At 36.1% G+C, this 17601-nt stretch overlaps 1 protein-coding gene across 2 annotated transcripts; it reads right to left on the bottom strand.

Annotated features, from left to right (window-relative positions):
- On the bottom strand, positions 2424–8163 carry LOC109824286. 2 transcript variants are annotated; one of them, XM_020390851.1, is made up of 5 exons: positions 7869–8163; positions 7220–7701; positions 4617–4927; positions 4479–4535; positions 2424–2953 (listed from the first exon to the last, which is right to left on the bottom strand). In XM_020390851.1, the coding sequence occupies exons 2-5, from the start codon at positions 7672–7674 to the stop codon at positions 2439–2441; spliced, it is 1338 nt and encodes a 445-aa protein (XP_020246440.1). In that variant the 5' UTR covers positions 7675–7701; positions 7869–8163; the 3' UTR covers positions 2424–2438. The 2 variants fall into 2 exon arrangements, with proteins under 2 accessions (XP_020246440.1, XP_020246439.1); XM_020390850.1 differs by having other exon boundaries at positions 7220–8163.

Here is a 17601-nt window from a genome sequence, read left to right as displayed (position 1 = left end):
CACATTTTTTTTTGTGAGGGAAGAAGGCCTAGTGATTTTGTGAGAATGGGGAGGTGGGATCGGCTGTTTCATCTTTTGAGACCTTTTAGTCAAATGTTAACGGTGTTCGGTTGTGCGCTTATTACCCATACTTAAAATTCTAGGATCACATGCGTACATACATGCAGACTCTAGGGTCATCCTTTGTGATTATGCGTACCTCGAGATACCGAATGTAAGATATCGAACCCTAAGGTTACATGTTGTAATTACAAGAAAAACCTTGAGCTGTTCTCGTCATCTGGGGCTTCAAGGTCACCCGTGTAATTACACCATACCCCATGGTACCAGGCTGTAAAAAAAAAAAGGATGCAATGGAACCTTCCATTCCTTTTAGCAAAGCACAAATCAATGGGTCATCAAAATTATTGAAACAGGGACAAGCCCAACGTATTGTGAGCAAGCCCCCGGGGACCAAACTGGGCAGCACTCCACTTCACCAAATCCATCAACAGCCTGCTGCTTCAAGAGATACAGCGGGCAATACGGTCTCTGTTTGAAGCAGGCGTCACCTTTTTTTTTTTTTAACCCGAGTTTTTTATACGCTTTACTAAGACCCTACCATAAACTTCTCCGTGGAGATTTGAAAGTGAAGAAATCGCTTTCTTAATCATAATTAACGTTTGTAATCTCGTGAATAGCATGTTCCTGTATCCGCTCGGATGCAAATCAGAATCATCCCAAAAAAGGAAACAAATGTTGATGTATTATTATTATGGACAGAAATGATTCGATGCTGATAATATAAAGAAAACAGAAAGGGTAGATATGATCTTGCTTAATATAAAAGGAAGCTGATTATATGCCTTAGATCATCTCCAACCGGCCTCTATATCTCCAAAATCTCCAAATTTGAAGAGTGGAACCTCTTCAACCACTCTCCAAATTTGGAGATCTCCAAATTTGACCCTCCAAATTTGACCCTCCAAATTTGGAGGGTGAGGAGAAAAAATGGAGTCTCTCTCCATAACACTATTCATGGTTTATTAATTACAATTTTACCATTTTTAACTATTCGATTTCTTAAAAATTACCACTTTACCATCCTTCTTAGTAATTTAAATTAGATGTTTAATTTCAAATAAATATAGTTAAAAAATTATTAATCTAATATTTGAAATTATTATATTTTTAAAAAGGGCTCGTTGAGATCTTTAAAATGAAACTAAAATTAATTTATTTTAGTATTATTATAAAATTATTAATTTTTAAATTAAATAAATAAGTATCAGACATGAAATTTTAAGTATATGGTTCTATTTTAAAGCTCTTATCGACACCTTTATAATGTTATAATTTTCTTTAATATGTTGAGATCTTCTTTTTTAATATGTTGTATTGCAATATTAATATTGGGTTCATTTTAAAGCTCTCATCGACACCTTTATAATGTTATAATTTTTTTTTCCAATAAAATTATTAACTAAACTATATCCAATATTATTTAATTTATATGGTTTTTTTGATTAAAAAAATAAAAAGAAAAACATTTGGAGAGTGTGGGTTGGAGCAACCCTCTAAATTCCACCCTCCAAATTGGAATATTCCTAGAATATTCCAATTTGGAGGGTGAAATTTGGAGGGTATGGTTGGAGATGCCCTTATAATGAGGCTTCACATGGCACGTGCTTTGCAGGACTAAGCTTATTTTGTGCAAGTTTTTAGTTGAGAATCAATTTGTTCTGCCTTCTTTTAGAAACACTATACATCAGACAAGCCAAGTTTCTATGCATCTATCAAAAGAACAATGCACTTCTCAAGCAAAATCTAGACAAGAGAGATCTCAAACATGCTAGTATTTCTATTAATTTAAAACTTAATACAGATTTATAATCAAACTACAAGCACTCCATGGAAAGGAGAAATAAAGCTGGGGCGGAAAACAGAAAAATGAGTTTAGACCACAAATCATCCTTCTTTTTTATTTATTAATTTTTTCTTTTTTCTCATCAGGACCATAGTTCATAAACATAATAATTATAAATATTTTGAGTAAATTACCTGTTTTCATCAATTAAGTCGGCGTTTCTGAATCCCACCCCGTCGCTTCTTCTTTGGTTTCCGGCCTCTTTTTTTGCCGGTGTAGCAGGGTTTCAGGACCGGTGCCTGACCATTTTCTACTCCTGAACCTCCTGCTGCTGTTGAAGTTGTAGGGCTAGGGTTTGCATCCTCAGAACAAGACTGTGCTTCTTCCTTCACTTGTTCGAGTTCCACTTCCCCATGATTTAGGCTTCACGAAAATTCTTACGCTCTTCTCCAGGGCCGCCCGAATGTCTTATCAGGAAAACATCCATCAAATCTGCAGATGCAAGCAGTAAACAGCAGTATCAGCCTTCACTGGCAATTGTTACATAGTGATGATCATATCAAAATTTAGTCCAATATATTGATTTCATAAGCTAATCAGAGGGGGGGAATTGGAAGCGCCCTAAAGAGGCCAACAATGAGAACACTGAAAATAATTGAATTATTTGCGGAAAACACATCTTGCCAGAAATGAAAGTTCGAACAAATATGCAGAGAAATCTTACGTCTTTGTACAAATTTCTCATTGGATGGTGACGTAGCGAAGTATCAGCTGACAATAAGCCCACAGTGCATTGAATCATATCAACATCTGCAGCATCACCATAACTGGAAACTACACTTTCGGGCAATTCCAACTCACAGTCAGATATATTGTTTTGTGGCATGGTATCTCCATTGTTGACGGGAGAGCAACTAAGGCTTCTAGCTCTGGGGTAGATTTCCCTGGAGTTTCTGCTCATTACCTTGCTGAGTTCAGTCTTAAGACTAAGAACCTTAGACTGGATATTGTCAAGATTGTGAAGTACTTTCTCTAAAGAGTCGTCACCATCATTGAGGCCTAGTAAAAGCCATTCATAATCTTCATTGCGTTTTGCAGCCTCATCGCCTGCTTCGAATTGATAACAAGGGAAGAAAAGATCAAGGACATTAATAGCTAGGAAATTCTCTCATTGCCTGGTCATAGCAGGTAGTCATATCAACTAAATTATAACCATGATAAATCTGTAGAGATTATGCGATGGTTTACTTTAACAAATTTGTCATAAACAACAGCGTATAATTATGGTTCTTTTAATCAAATGGGATTAAAGGTACTGAAAACAGCATCAAGATTATACCCATTGAAGAGTTAATAAATTTCAGAAGCGGCTGTCCTGAGGTTCATTAAGTTGGCTTTGCAGCCAAGGAGTTTATCAGTAGTAATAAAAAAGTTCATAACTTCACGCAAGCAAAGGAGCAGTTCCCCAATCCTATATGATGGCAAAGCAACATGATATATTCTCAAAGGAACATCATACCAATGTGTTTCATGTTTCTCAATACTGATATTAGTAATATTGTTTTCTGCTTTTCTTCTTCCAAACTTTCAAGGCATTGGATAAGTTGCAGGTTAACATTTTGTTAAAAACCCCTCCCAGTTCATCCTTATAAATATTATTTGTGATATTCATAGAGGATCATTAACTTAGTTATTACTTATTGCTCAGAAAAATATGGGCATCGTGCTGTAATTTGATGTGTCCGTGATTCTAGACTACAGCATCTCATAGCTCAGGTGAGTACCTCAATATTCTTTCTACAAGAGTCAAAACTGATATTTAACCTGTCCTCACTTTTGTCTATTGGCCTCCAATGCCTGGCTTCAAAGCGGAAACTAAGAGAAATGTTTGGACTCAGATTTATCTTAATTTATGTAGAGTTAGACGAAGCCACTAAAGAACATATCACATGATATTCAGTTCATTTATCGTCATCGAGAATATTTCTAACCAGTTTATTTGTTTAATCCCATAAATCTTCTCGTATTGAAACTTTATCCGTATAAGAGGTAACGAAATTATCAACAGAAGCTTCTATGGAAGAGAAAAAAATCCATAAACGTTTACACACAAAGCCTTGAACAAGTGGATTTCATGATGGCCATCTTCACAGCAGGTCAACAGATGTTTTGTCATTTGACAGGAAATCACAGGTTTGTCTTATGTAAATATACATAGTTAAACATTATGGTTCATACTATCAAAGAAATAAATAACAATCTAGCTTACAGTATTAGCTGTGATGTATGGCCAAAAACATGATAGGGAAATAGCTTAATATGCCGTCAGATAGACAAGAAGGTTAGCAGATCCACATGCTTGATATCTTTCTCTGATACATTGTTAGACGAACTTCAGCATTCATTCTTTAGCATTAAAAAAGGGAATTTAGCTATGCACAATTATCTGGAACTTCAGCATTAAAAGAAAAAGTCCAGATAATTGTGCATAGCTAAATTCCCTTTTTTGTTCCCTTTAGCATTATGTCCAACATAATACGGTACAAAATAGTACTAAATTTAAAAAGATTGAATAGGATTAAAGCCAACGAAACTCATTATTTGACTAGACTACAAAAGGAAACAGCCATACCTCGATGGCCACAATCATTATCCACTGACTGGCAATCAGTTTCAGCTCTCTTATTTTCTGCAGGAGATTGAGAAAGCATGTCAAAATAGTTTTTACTCAGCTAAAAGACCAGAACCTGAATATGAATATTGTTGGTACCATAATAAGAGAAAATGCTATGGTTCGACATGTATGATGGTATATCAGCTGTATCTTCAATCCTTTTTCTTTTCATTCTCTTCATGGCTCTTTTACTGTGCCTTTTACAAGAGAGAGGTACCAATCTAGAAACAGAACCATCTAATTCTATCATTTTCGATTGCAGCTGTTTTTCACGCTTATATGCTGCAAGTTCCTTGTCATATAATAAAACTTGTGAGTGGAGTTCATTCATTCGCAGTTCTAACCACTGACATCTCCACATTAGAGGGCTGATAAACCTTCTCCAGTGAGCAGTAACTTTTTTCTTCCTGAAATTGAGCAGAAGAATAATTAGAGTACATAAAGTGCAAGGGAATCAGTCGGTAAAAATTTGCATTGCAAACAGAGAGATGCAGACTAATAAGCAGGAAGTTCCCATGTACAAGACGATAATGTTTCTTGGATCAACTAGGCACGAAGTTCACGAACAAATTTATAAAAAATTGGTGCTTCATCAAGCTTTTTTACATAAGTAGAAACAACAAAGTTCAATCAGAAGAGTATTAAGTGGTTAAAAGTTAACAAACTGGAAAAATACAATGTCACTTTCTATTATAGTGAACAAGAACAAAAGGTTTCAAGACAACACATATACTGCAGCCATTTTATGTAAAAGTACATGCATGTTTATGTGAGAGGGGGTACACAAAAAATATAATAATAATAATAAATTAAAACATTAAAAAAATAGAGGCAACATCGGTTCATCATGAGATGCAAAATTAGCACCAGGTACAAATGGCAAAGTCCATACGCCTCCAGTACCCACAAATCACAACAAACTCCATACACCATCAGTATCCGTAAGTCTCAACAAACCCGACATGATACCTAGTGTATATATAAGCTTTTAACATGAAAATGGGGTTGCCTGTGGAGCACAACTCATTTTGCAAAGACTCAGAAGTTTACGGAAATTCTCCTACAGCCAGCTACAAGTTGATGTCAACCAAGTTGGTGAGCTTTACCAAAATGTACATATTAGGCCAGTTGCCTGTTACGAAAATTGACCTAATGATGACTGATGAGTTTTCTCCTATTCTTCTCTCGTTATTCCTCCTTATCTTTCCTTTTTATTCATATTTTCTATTTGGGGCTAGGGTTTCTTCCCTGCTATGGCAGATTACTTTTGGAACACGATTTCATGTGTATCTATGTCACAGACAGATATTTGATATGTTTATTGACCCATTTTCACATATCCATGCAACATAGCATGCAACCAACAAACATACTTCACTATTCTCCTAGACAATGGAAGACGCTTTATAGATGAATGAAGGATGACAAGTGACTAAAGTCCGGCAAACATAGTCAACTACGGAAGGGGTCAACAAGAATTCCCAAAGTGCTGAAGTGACATGATATCCAGGCAATGCTAAACAATCCCTAACATAGAACGCCAACATGAAAACAATTAGAATTTCGTCAATATTCCTTTCCAGTACCATAAGGTCCTGTAAGGCTGAAACTAATAAAACAGATCAGCGAAGTTTAAAAACTAGATATTATCTTTGACGATCGGCAAATTATTGGTTGAAACAAAGTGTGCGCTACAAACTTGAAATCTCAAGTGCTAGCATGAAATTAAATCATCAGATGCTTCATAAGAATCATAACATCTTCTCTATCTCCCAAGGTTTTAAATATCGGATATCGAGAAAATATCGGACAGTGAAAATCCATAACAGATTGTGGATATCAGGGATAGGTAGTAAATCTCTGAGTGCCATATCAATGATGTGCATATATAATATAATGTCCTAAAATGTAATACAAACATACTTAATGAAATCTAAGCATACAAAAATGTAAATAATATACATTTAGAGTCACAAACCAATTGCATAAAGTTACTGAGGGAAAGCAGCATACTAGAATTTGCTAAAAGGCTTCATAGATGGAAGTTTGGCTAAAAACATTAAAGAAATTTTGCAGAACTATACTATTTTGCAACAAGCTATATAAATTGATATATCGGCCAACACATCGGTTAATATATTGGCCGTGTCGGGGATATATATTGGCCAACATATGGGTTGATAAATCTGCCATGACGGGGATGTATCGGCCAAAAATTGCCAAAAAGTGGTAAAGGATATTAAGATCATACTGTTTTGCATCAAGCTTCATGAAAGAATACATTGGCCAATATATCAGGCTATATCAGGGAAATTTAAAACAATGTTATCCCCTACTTTATAATATTATTCGTTAGCTTTGTGCTTTATGCCTAAGTATGTTTTTTCTATGTTTAGGAAGTGTATAAATTACATTGAGATGAGCTATCCTAAAATATCATTTGAATCTACATATCATTTTCACCCCATTTCTTCCCAACTTCCCCCATGTTAAGGGTTCTTTGTCAAACTCCAATATCTAAGCCAAACTTGAAGGTCATGGCATAGCAATTAGTTAATCCATTCTCATCCTATTTCAAGCATATATGTAGTCAAAATAGGATCAAAAAATCAATTAAAGATTGAACACATGTTTTAATGATAAAAAAATTAGGAACCACATGGTATTGCTAATATTTGACGCGCAAATTAACAACATACTTGCGAATTCTACCAAATCCATCCAAAACCGATGGCTCCCTATTATCTGCGCCCATAAACTGTGTGTGTGCAAACTGGGACGTTGGAGTGTGCATGAACTGTGAGTCCACCTCCATATCGCTGGAACTCATCCTTGCCTCATCCTCTGACCCCGAAAACGTGTTCCCAAAAGAACTCGACTGCTCTGTCGCATCTGGGTCCGGATCCCCATTCTTATCCAAACCCATTACTCCACCACCTTCTTCTCCAACTCCAACGACATCCACTTCTTGATCCAAACCGCTGGCTTCTGACTTATCTCTCACGGCTAAAGAATCCCCATAGAATCCACTGTCCTCGAAATTACTCTCACATACTAACTTCTCATTGGAATCCCCATTGACCTCCTCGGATTTGACCACCATTTTGAGCTTGGCTTCTTCATCGCCAGTAGCCAGAGGTTGAGCTGGAGCCATACTGACCCTAAATTTTTCAAGATAAATCTTTTGACAGGAAAACCTCAAATCAGTAAAACCCTAAAACAATGAGAAATTTGGTAAAACATGAACTCAGCCGTAAAACCCTAAACCTAAAATTTTCCAGAAAAATCTGCAGAAAGATGAAATTTTTAACAGTGAAACCTAAATTGGCAGAGGCTCTAGTAGAAAACCTGTTAAAACACTGAGAAATTTGGGAATCGGCGACAACAAACCCTAGGTGATAAACCCTAAACCCTAGGATCGAGAAACGAGAAAGATGAGGAATTGATAATGGGAAAAGGAGAAAGGAGAAGAATTTGGGCTCCAAAACGAGATTTTGGCGAATCAAAATTTGGTGTCAGATTGAATTCAACAGGGATTTGAAGGAAATCGAGGGGAAACAGTGGAGAGCTTGGCTTTTGAGAGTTTTTTAATCGTCGCTGTGAGGATTTTTTTCTGTATCGGTTGAGTATTGAATTGATGGAGGAGAATATTCCGTAGTGAGGAGAGGAGGGGGTATTTTGCAAAGGCAACATTGCAGCTAAATACCACAAAGTTTTCCTTTTATACTATACGTTGTATTTTATAACAGAAAAATATCATAGGTTGCTAAAAAAATGGCACGTTAATTCTATAGATCACTTATAAACCTGAAAATTATCACCTAAATGTTTCTCTATAATACTTACATACTAATTTTAGAGCTTTTAAACTATTAATATTTGTTAAATTTATTAATAAATCAACCAAATTGTTTTTCAAACTTCTCTTAATTTTACATTAAAATTGAGTTTGAATATGCCTAATAATAAATTTAATAAATATTAATAACTAGAAAGTTATAAAATCAACATGCCGGATTCATATGAGAATATTCATGTGATAATTTTTACTTTTGTATGATTAAGTGTACTAACGTGCCGATTTCTAAAATAATTTATGGTGTTTTTTTGCACAAAATGCAACTTATGATAAATAAGCGACAGATCGAAAAAAGTTTGTGGTATTTTAGTGCAAGTTAATCATTTTGCAATATACGCCTAGAAAATATTAAAATATTATTTAGTAAAGAGCATATTTCACAAACACGGTGAAGTTAGTAAATTAGAGAAAACACTCCTAAGATGGTTCTAGATAATTAACATGTAGAGCTCACCAACTACATAATTATTGGGTTCTAGATATCGATCCCCAAATCTTTATTTGTTTCGAAATTGATGGCCCGGATCTTTATATCTTAAAATTAGTCCCCTAGTGGGGATTAATTTCAAAACACTTAAAAGATATTGGCAACAAATATCAAAATATGTAGATTTGGGGGATTAATTCAAAATATGAAGACTTGGGAGACTAACTTGAAGCTATGAAGGTTTTGGGACTAATATGGAAAAAAAATTCCATGGCTACATTTACCCAAAGGGTTAAAGAAGAAGGATTAAGGAGAAGAGTTAGGTTAAAATAATTTGTTAAAATAAGATTTATTTTAAAGAAGAAGGATTAAGGAGAAGTGTTAGGTTAAAATAATTTGTTAAAGTAAGATTTACTTTTAACTCTCATGATTATTTTTAGTGTTCTATTTTCTTTATAAATGGAGGTCTCTTAATGCGTCTAAATCGGAGTATTACTAAACCCCTCACATTGAGAGATTAACTTATTTTAACTCCTCTAAAGGGATTATCTTTAATTTTATTATTATTATTATTATTATTTATTTAATATATTTGACAAATTATAGAGAGTTAACTTAATTTAACTATTGTATTGATTTTTGTATTTTGTAGGGTAAAGGGGGGTTAAGTCTTCTTAACCATTTATTTACATGTCACCAAAAGACGAAGGAGGGGTTAAGTTCTCTTAGCCCTTTACTTACCTGTCACCGAAAGAAACCATAACGATTTTACAATGGATCAATATCATCCTTTTACTTTTTCTTTCATGATAGTTGTTGCGTAGATAATGTTGGATCTGAGATGCAAGCCGAAGGGGGGTTGAATAGGATTACCTACTATTTTTCAATACATCACATTATATGCAGCAAAATAAAAACAATAACAAGAAAAATAGTAAATAATGCATATCTCTGATAAATAATCATATATCCACTCTTCCTTCTCGCAAAGGGGCTCCTTACTATGTAAAGGTTCTCCTGAATCACAAACCTGATTCAGTAGGCTTACAAGAACAAAATCCTAGTCGTCTTACCTAAACTCTTCGCACACGAGTACCCCTACCCCTAGCTGGTGACCAATTCCTCAATTCAACCAGGCTTGAGTGTGCCGTAAACCCTCAACTCACTCTAGCTTGAGTACGTCATGAAAGTAAGTTTAAACCAATGAAATAAATAATAGTTAAGTGCAACTAAAAAGATCTTACAAGACTTTGATTATGCAAACTGTTCTACTAATGATTGAAGCTTAGATCTGGAAGAAGGTTAGAAAAATATTTGAAAAACATGAGAAAAAAGTCTATATGCCCTAGATTTGAAAGGCTAAGATTGAGTCCAAAACATATAGGAGAATCACAAATCTGGCGATCAACCATCAATGATCGGACTTAACCATCGATGGTCAAGTCGTCACCATCAATGATTAAGTAGTCACCATCATAATATGAACCTCTCTTTTGCATCATTGATGATCTCTTCAGTCATTGATGGTTAATAGATTAGGTCGAGAGCATTCTGAAAAGTTATTATAATAGCGATTCTGATAAACGAGTCAAAAGTTATGGCTCGTACAAATTTCAGCCAGTATATGTTTCCAGCCTGCTATCGAATGTTTCAACGTTGTCTCGCTAAAACATTCATAATTCATATCTCGAGCTATATGTCTCCAAATTGAGTTTCATTAATTTCTGTAGTTTGGTAGCAAAAAGAGATGGACACTCCCATATACTCAAACATGATTTTAGCCTCTGATATTTTTCGAGAATTAACTATGATTAACTTATTTTCTTGCATCATATATAAACATCTCAAACATATATTATACCAATATGAAAGTTTGTTATTCATCAAACAAAATTAATTGTACGGACACGGTCCTAACAGGTGAACAAAGATAAGTTCAGAAAAGTATAAAGAAAAAACAAAATTTGTCAAATATAACCGTTTATACTTTATACTTAATGATGACTTTATGGAGGTTAAAAATTTCTTTGTATCCTGAAACTTTAGAATCTCAGAAGACGCCAACCAAATACTTGCTTTTGTTAGACTCTATGATGCAGAACTTTCACTTTCGGCTTCCAAAATAAGCTGAATATATCACGTAGTTTTGTATTGTTGATATACTTCTCAATCTAGATTCTCAAACGTAGTCATTTAATTTTAAGGCATCATGTTTTCTCCAACACTATTCCAAAGTAATAATTGTTGGATTTAATCTAATAAATCTATTTGTGGGCACATATGATTAATCAATGTGTATTGCTATCTTTCAGGATAACCCACTAAAGTGATCAATTAAGTTGGGTTAATGAGTATTTAAATATAATCATGGGGTTATATGTGCAGATACCAAGTTGTAATTGTAATTTGTTGAGGGGCCAAATTACAAATGTACAACATCTATAAATAAGGGGTTATGGTTCCTAACCTAGGGTTACACTCTCTAATTCTCTTCACCCCCATCTATAAATAAGGGGTTATGGTTCCTAACCTAGGGTTACACTCTCTAATTCTCTTCACCCCCATCTAGAGAGAGAAATTCGGATTTAGAGAAACCCTAAGGTTAGAAGATCATTGAAACCCAAATCAAGATTTCTTCTATGGATTCAGGTATAATCTTCCGCACTCTTTTGATTATTGTTAATCTCTTTGAATTAATCATGGCTATATGGTTTTAGATCTTAAGTTTTGGTTTAGATCTAACAAGTGGTATCAGAGTCACCTTGATTAATTCTTAGGGATTTAAGTTTTATTGGGTTTTTTTATCTTAAATCTCTGGTTAAAGATTCAGTTTTGTTTTTCGGATGAACAGTAACGAAATTTTTTCGGATGAACAGTAAAGTTTTTTGTTCTGATGAACAGTAACGATTTTTTTTTGATGAACAGTAAATTTTTTTGATGAACAGTGATTGAAAAATAGTCGGTGAACAGTGACATTTTGGAATTTTTTGGCTTTTTCGGCGGTTTTTTCTTTCTTGGATCTGGATCAAGAAAACTCATTTTTCGATTCTAGATCTGTTTTTTGATTTAATGGCGGCGGTTTCAGTTTGAAACCCTAAGGGTTCGTGCGTGAAAACGTGACGAACATTAAGGAGGTGATTACCTCAAATTTTGGCGAAGCGGTAAGCTTCAAACGAACCTCACGTTCGTTCAATTTTAACCAAACTTCGCGTTCGTTCTCAAGTGAGCCTCGTGCTCAACGAACTTCGCGTTCGTTCTAATGTGAGCCTCGCGCTCAGTTCTAAGTCGAACCTCGCGTTCGTGCTTCAGTCGAACCTCGCGTTCGTGCTTCAGTCGAACCTCGCGTCCGTGTTTCAGTCGAACCTCGCGTTCGTCCTTCAGTCAAAACTCGCGTTCGTACTTAAGCTGAACATTGCATTCATTTTTTTAACGAACCTCGCGTTCGTTCTCAAGTTGAACCTCGCGTTCATTTTTCAGACGAACCTCGCGTTCGTTCTCAGACGAACCTCGCGTTTGTGCTTAAGTGAGTCTCGTACTCAATACAGTCGAACCTCGCGTCAGACGAACCTCGCGTTTGTGCTTAAGTGAGTCTCGTACTCAATACAGTCGAACCTCGCGTTCGAAGTCAAGCGAACTTCGTGTTCACTATGGTTAAGCCTCAGCTTTTTCATGGGTCCACTTTGGTATACTTAATTATTCAATTAAGTTATGGGCCATAATTAAGCCGTGAGACCCCAATTAAGTTTTTTGGAAATTCAGTTGATTTAAATTAAAACTTTTTAATTTAAATCTAATTTTGTTTTTAATCAATTATTTAATTCAAATATTATGACACTAAGGTATTAAGGTTGTCTCTCACTCCAATTGATTAATTAAAACAAGAAGTTGCCAAAGTAACCTCTCTTGTGTAGATTGTTCATGAGGAATGTGAGATGTTTGTGTGTATGCTTTCGTGTAAATATTTAATCGGCCCAAAGGAAGGTTAATATTTATTTAGACTGTATACACATCTGCGATGATAAGCGTGTGACAATTATAAGGTTTACATGTGAATAATGAATCGATCCAAAGATAGTTTCATTATTTGACATGAGTTATTGTCAATGTTTGATCATTGCAACAAGGTATCACTTACAAGTTAATATTACTGTCCAAAGACTTGATATTAATGTTGTGCCGGTATCTTGGATGGGGATTGTCATTATTTGAATTTTATTGATTATGGTTATTGATGTGAGCATTTTTGTTTTATTTCAGCTAATGCATCTGCTGCAACAATTTCTGCTAACATCAACTCAATTCCCATGCTAAATGGGACAAACTTCAAGGTTTGGAAAGAGAACATATTAATTGTTCTTGGCTGCATGGATCTTGACTATGCATTAAGAACTGAACAACCCCAACCTCTCAATGCGGATAGCACTCCTGATGCAAAGAAGGAGCATGAGAAGTGGGAGCGTTCAAATCGCATGAGTCTTATGATCATTAAGCGCGGCGTTCCGGAAGCCTTCAGGGGCATAGAATCCGAAGGGATTACTAAGGCTAAAGATTTCCTTGCCGAAATTGAGAAGCGTTTTGCGAAAAACGATAAGGTAGAAACAAGCACGCTTTTAGCTCGCTTGATTTCAATGAAGTATAAGGGCAAAGGAAATATCAGGGAGTACATTATGGAAATGTCTCATATTGCTTCAAAACTTAAGGCACTTAAACTCGATCTTTGTGATGAGTTATTAGTGCATCTGGTTCTGTTGTCTCTTCCTGCACAGTTTAATCAATTTAAGGTCAGTTATAACTGTCAAAAGGAGAAATGAACTCTAAACGAGCTCATTTCATACTGTGTGCAAGAAGAAGACAGGTTGAAGCAAGATAAGACAGAAAGTGTTCATTTGGCCTATGCTTCTAAGGATAAGGGCAAGAAAAGAAAGAATGATAAGGAAACTGCTAAGGGTCCAGTTCAGAAGAAACAACATAAGGATAATCAGGGTTGTTTCTTCTGTAAGAAGCCTGGACATGTAAAGAAGGACTGTACAAAATATCACGCCTGGCGTGATAATAAGGGTACGTTCCTTGCTTTGGTCTGTTCTGAGGTTAATTTAGCTTCAGTACCTAGAAACACTTGGTGGTTAGACTCTGGTGCTACTACTCACATAAGTGTTTCTATGCAGGGTTGCCTGAGCTACCGAAAGCCAAGTGATGTTGAAAGACACATCTTTGTGGGCGACGGACAATCGGTAGATGTGGAAGCAATTGGGCACTTTAGGTTGTTGTTAGGAACTGGTTTTTATCTGGACTTAAAAGATACTTTTGTAGTACCGTCTTTTAGACGGAATTTGATTTCAGTTTCTGTATTGGACAAATCAGGTTATTCTTGTTCATTTGGAAACAATCAATTCAGTTTATCTTTTAATTCAAATGTTGTGGGAACCGGTTACTTGAGTATTTATGACAACCTATATTTGCTTGATACAATTGCTTCTTATAATGAATCCTTGCATGTGGAATCACGTGGTACTAAGCGTAAATTAAATAAGGAAAATTCAGCGTCATTATGGCATAAGCGCTTGGGTCATATCTCAAAAGGTAGAGTTGAGCGTCTTGTGTCTGATGACATTTTGGATTCCCTTGATTTTTCGGACTTCGACGTATGTGTTGAATGTATCAAGGGAAAACAGACCAAAGTGAAGAGATTAGGTGCCAACAGATCTTCGGATGTCTTAGAATTGATACATACGGATATTTGTGGGCCATTCCCTACGGAATCCTGGAATGGTCAACAATATTTTATATCATTCATAGACGATTACTCACGTTATGGGCACCTATATCTTATTCATGAAAAATCTGAGTCTCTGGACATGTTCAAAGCCTATAAAGCTGAAGTTGAGAATCAACTCAACAGAAGAATTAAAACCGTCAGATCTGATCGTGGTGGTGAGTACTACGGTAGATATGATGGTTCAGGTGAACAACGTCCAGGACCATTTGCTAGATACCTAGAGGAATGCGGTATCGTCCCACAGTACACTATGCCGGGTTCACCTAGCATGAATGGTGTAGCTGAAAGACGAAACAGGACTCTTAAGGATATGGTAAGAAGTATGATTGCTCATTCTTCTTTACCAGAGTCACTCTGGGGAGAAGCACTTAAGACAGCAGCTTACATTCTGAATAGAGTACCAAGTAAAGCAGTTGCTAAAACACCTTATGAGCTTTGGACTGGTCGAAAGCCCAGTTTAAAGCATTTACATATTTGGGGATGTCCAGCTGAGGCAAGGCCTTATAGGCCAAATGAAAAGAAATTGGACTCCAAAACAGTTAGCAGCTACTTTATTGGGTACCCTGATCGCTCTAGGGGCTATAAGTTTTATGATCCCACTATAAGGAATATTTTTGAGACGGGAACAGCAACATTCTTTGAGGATGTTGAGTTTGGGGGGAGAAATAAGGTTAGAGACATTAGTTTTGAGGAGGAATTGGCTTCAGATCCAATCCATACAGTTACTTTTGACAATATTCAGGTTCCTATACCTGTTGTTGCTCAAGAAGTAAATCCGGAACCTCAAGATGATAATGTTGAACAACTCCCTGTTCCAGAAGAACAAACTCAACAACCTCAAGAACCAGTGCCATTAAGGAGATCCACGAGAGAAAGGAGAAATGCTATTCCGGATGATTATATTGTATTTCTCCAAGAACATGAGGAAAGTAGTGGAATGTTAGAAGATGATCCAATCAACTTCTCTCAGGCCATGAAAAGTTCTAACTCTCAACAGTGGATTGATGCCATGAATGAAGAGTATAAGTCTATGCAAGACAATAAGGTTTGGGAACTTGTCCCATTGCCAGAAGGTGCAAAACCAATTGGTTGTAAATGGATTTTTAAAACCAAGCGGGATGCAAACGGTAATGTGGAGAGGTATAAGGCGCGTCTTGTGGCTAAAGGCTATACTCAAAAGGAAGGCATTGATTATACAGAGACTTTCTCTCCGGTTTCATCGAAAGACTCTTTCAGAATAATCATGGCACTTGTTGCTCATTATGATCTTGAGTTACATCAGATGGATGTTAAGACTGCATTTCTCAATGGAGACATTGATGAGATGATTTATATGGTGCAACCAGAAAACTTTGTGTCAGGAGACCCAAAGAATATGGTTTGCAAATTAAGGAAATCCATCTATGGACTCAAGCAAGCTCCTCGTCAATGGTATCATAAGTTTCAACAAATAGTTATCTCGTTCGGTTTTGAGATGAACATTGTTGATGACTGTGTATATCACAAGTTCAGTGGGAGTAAGTATATTTTTCTGGTTCTGTATGTGGATGACATCTTGCTTGCCACTAATGATATAGGCATGTTGCACGAAACCAAGAGATTTCTATCAAAGAATTTTGAGATGAAAGATCTTGGGGACGCCTCTTTTATATTAGGGATCCAGATACATCGAGATCGCTCTCGGGGTATTCTTGGATTATCACAAAAGAGCTATATCGATAAGGTACTTAAAAGGTTTGGCATGCAAGATTGCAGACCAGGTGACACCCCTGTTGCTAAAGGAGACAAGTTTAGTCTCAATCAGTGCCCTAAAGGTAACCTTGAAATTCAGGAAATGCAGAAGATTCCTTATGCTTCGGCTGTAGGAAGTCTAATGTATGCTCAGGTATGTACGCGTCCGGATATTGCGTACATTGTTGGGATGTTAGGCAGATACTTAAGCAACCCTGGTATGGATCATTGGATAGCAGTCAAAAGGGTTATGAGGTATCTTCAGAAAACAAAAGATTACATGCTCACATACAGAAAATCAGAGAAATTAGAGGTCATTGGGTATTCGGACTCTGATTTTGCTGGATGCCAAGATAGCAGGAAGTCTACATCAGGCTACATTTATATGTTAGCAGGAGGAGCTATATCATGGAAAAGTGTCAAACAAACACTAGTAGCTTCCTCCACTATGGCAGCAGAATTTGTAGCTTGCTATGAGGCATCCAATCAGGGAATATGGCTGCGAAATTTTGTCACGGGACTGCGCATTTTGGAAAATGTTGAAAGACCACTAAGGTTATATTGTGACAATAAATCTGCAGTAATGTATTCCAATAACAACAGGAGCTCAACTAAGTCAAAACATATTGACATTAAGTTCCTGGTTGTGAAAGAAAGGGTACAGAGTGGACAGATATCCATAGAGCACATTGGGACAAACTCCATGATAGCTGATCCTCTTACTAAGGGACTGCCACCTAAGGTCTTTCATGAGCATACTGCTCATATGGGTGTGGTATTATTTGAGGATATTATGTTTTAGTGGGAGTTTGTATTTGTGGTGCTTTATGTTTGGTTGTATTGTCTGATCAGAATAAAGTATTCAGTTAAGACACTCTGTTACATTATGTTTGGTTTTGACCTCACTAAGGAGGACCAGTTGAAAATAGACATGTACTGATCACATTGCATGTAATTTTCATGTTGCACATCCATGATTGATCTATGTCGTTTGATTGTATTGGTATATGTGACCATTGATGGGTCGAGTCACGATAAATGTGATGAAGGCCGCTTTGATCCTATATTGATATAGTCAATGGACGAGATTGTTCGGAAATACCTTTTCAGTGATAGCAATTTTTGAGCTCATAAGTTTATACACAATTTAAGGAATCATATGGTGCCCAAGTGGGAGATTGTTGGATTTAATCTAATAAATCTATTTGTGGGCACATATAATTAATCAATGTGTATTGCTATCTTTCAGGATAACCCACTAAAGTGATCAATTAAGTTGGGTTAATGG

The sequence above is a fragment of the Asparagus officinalis genome, chromosome 9 (genome assembly GCF_001876935.1).
Source record: "Asparagus officinalis chromosome 9, Aspof.V1, whole genome shotgun sequence".
Lineage (NCBI taxonomy): Eukaryota > Viridiplantae > Streptophyta > Magnoliopsida > Asparagales > Asparagaceae > Asparagus > Asparagus officinalis.
The sequence above is the reverse complement of the archived record's forward strand: the minus strand, read 5'-3'. Positions and strand labels throughout refer to the sequence as shown.

Excerpts from the sequence above, each read along its gene's own strand:
- LOC109824286 (XM_020390850.1), bottom strand. The coding sequence starts at position 7,674 with ATGGCTCCAGCTCAACCTCTGGCTACTGGCGATGAAGAAGCCAAGCTC. Across the intron at positions 4,928-7,219 it reads GGATTTGGTAGAATTCGCAA|GAAGAAAAAAGTTACTGCTC; the intron begins GTATGTTGTTAA and ends GCTCAATTTCAG. Across the intron at positions 2,954-4,478 it reads TAATGATTGTGGCCATCGAG|GCGATGAGGCTGCAAAACGC; the intron begins GTATGGCTGTTT and ends AATTCGAAGCAG.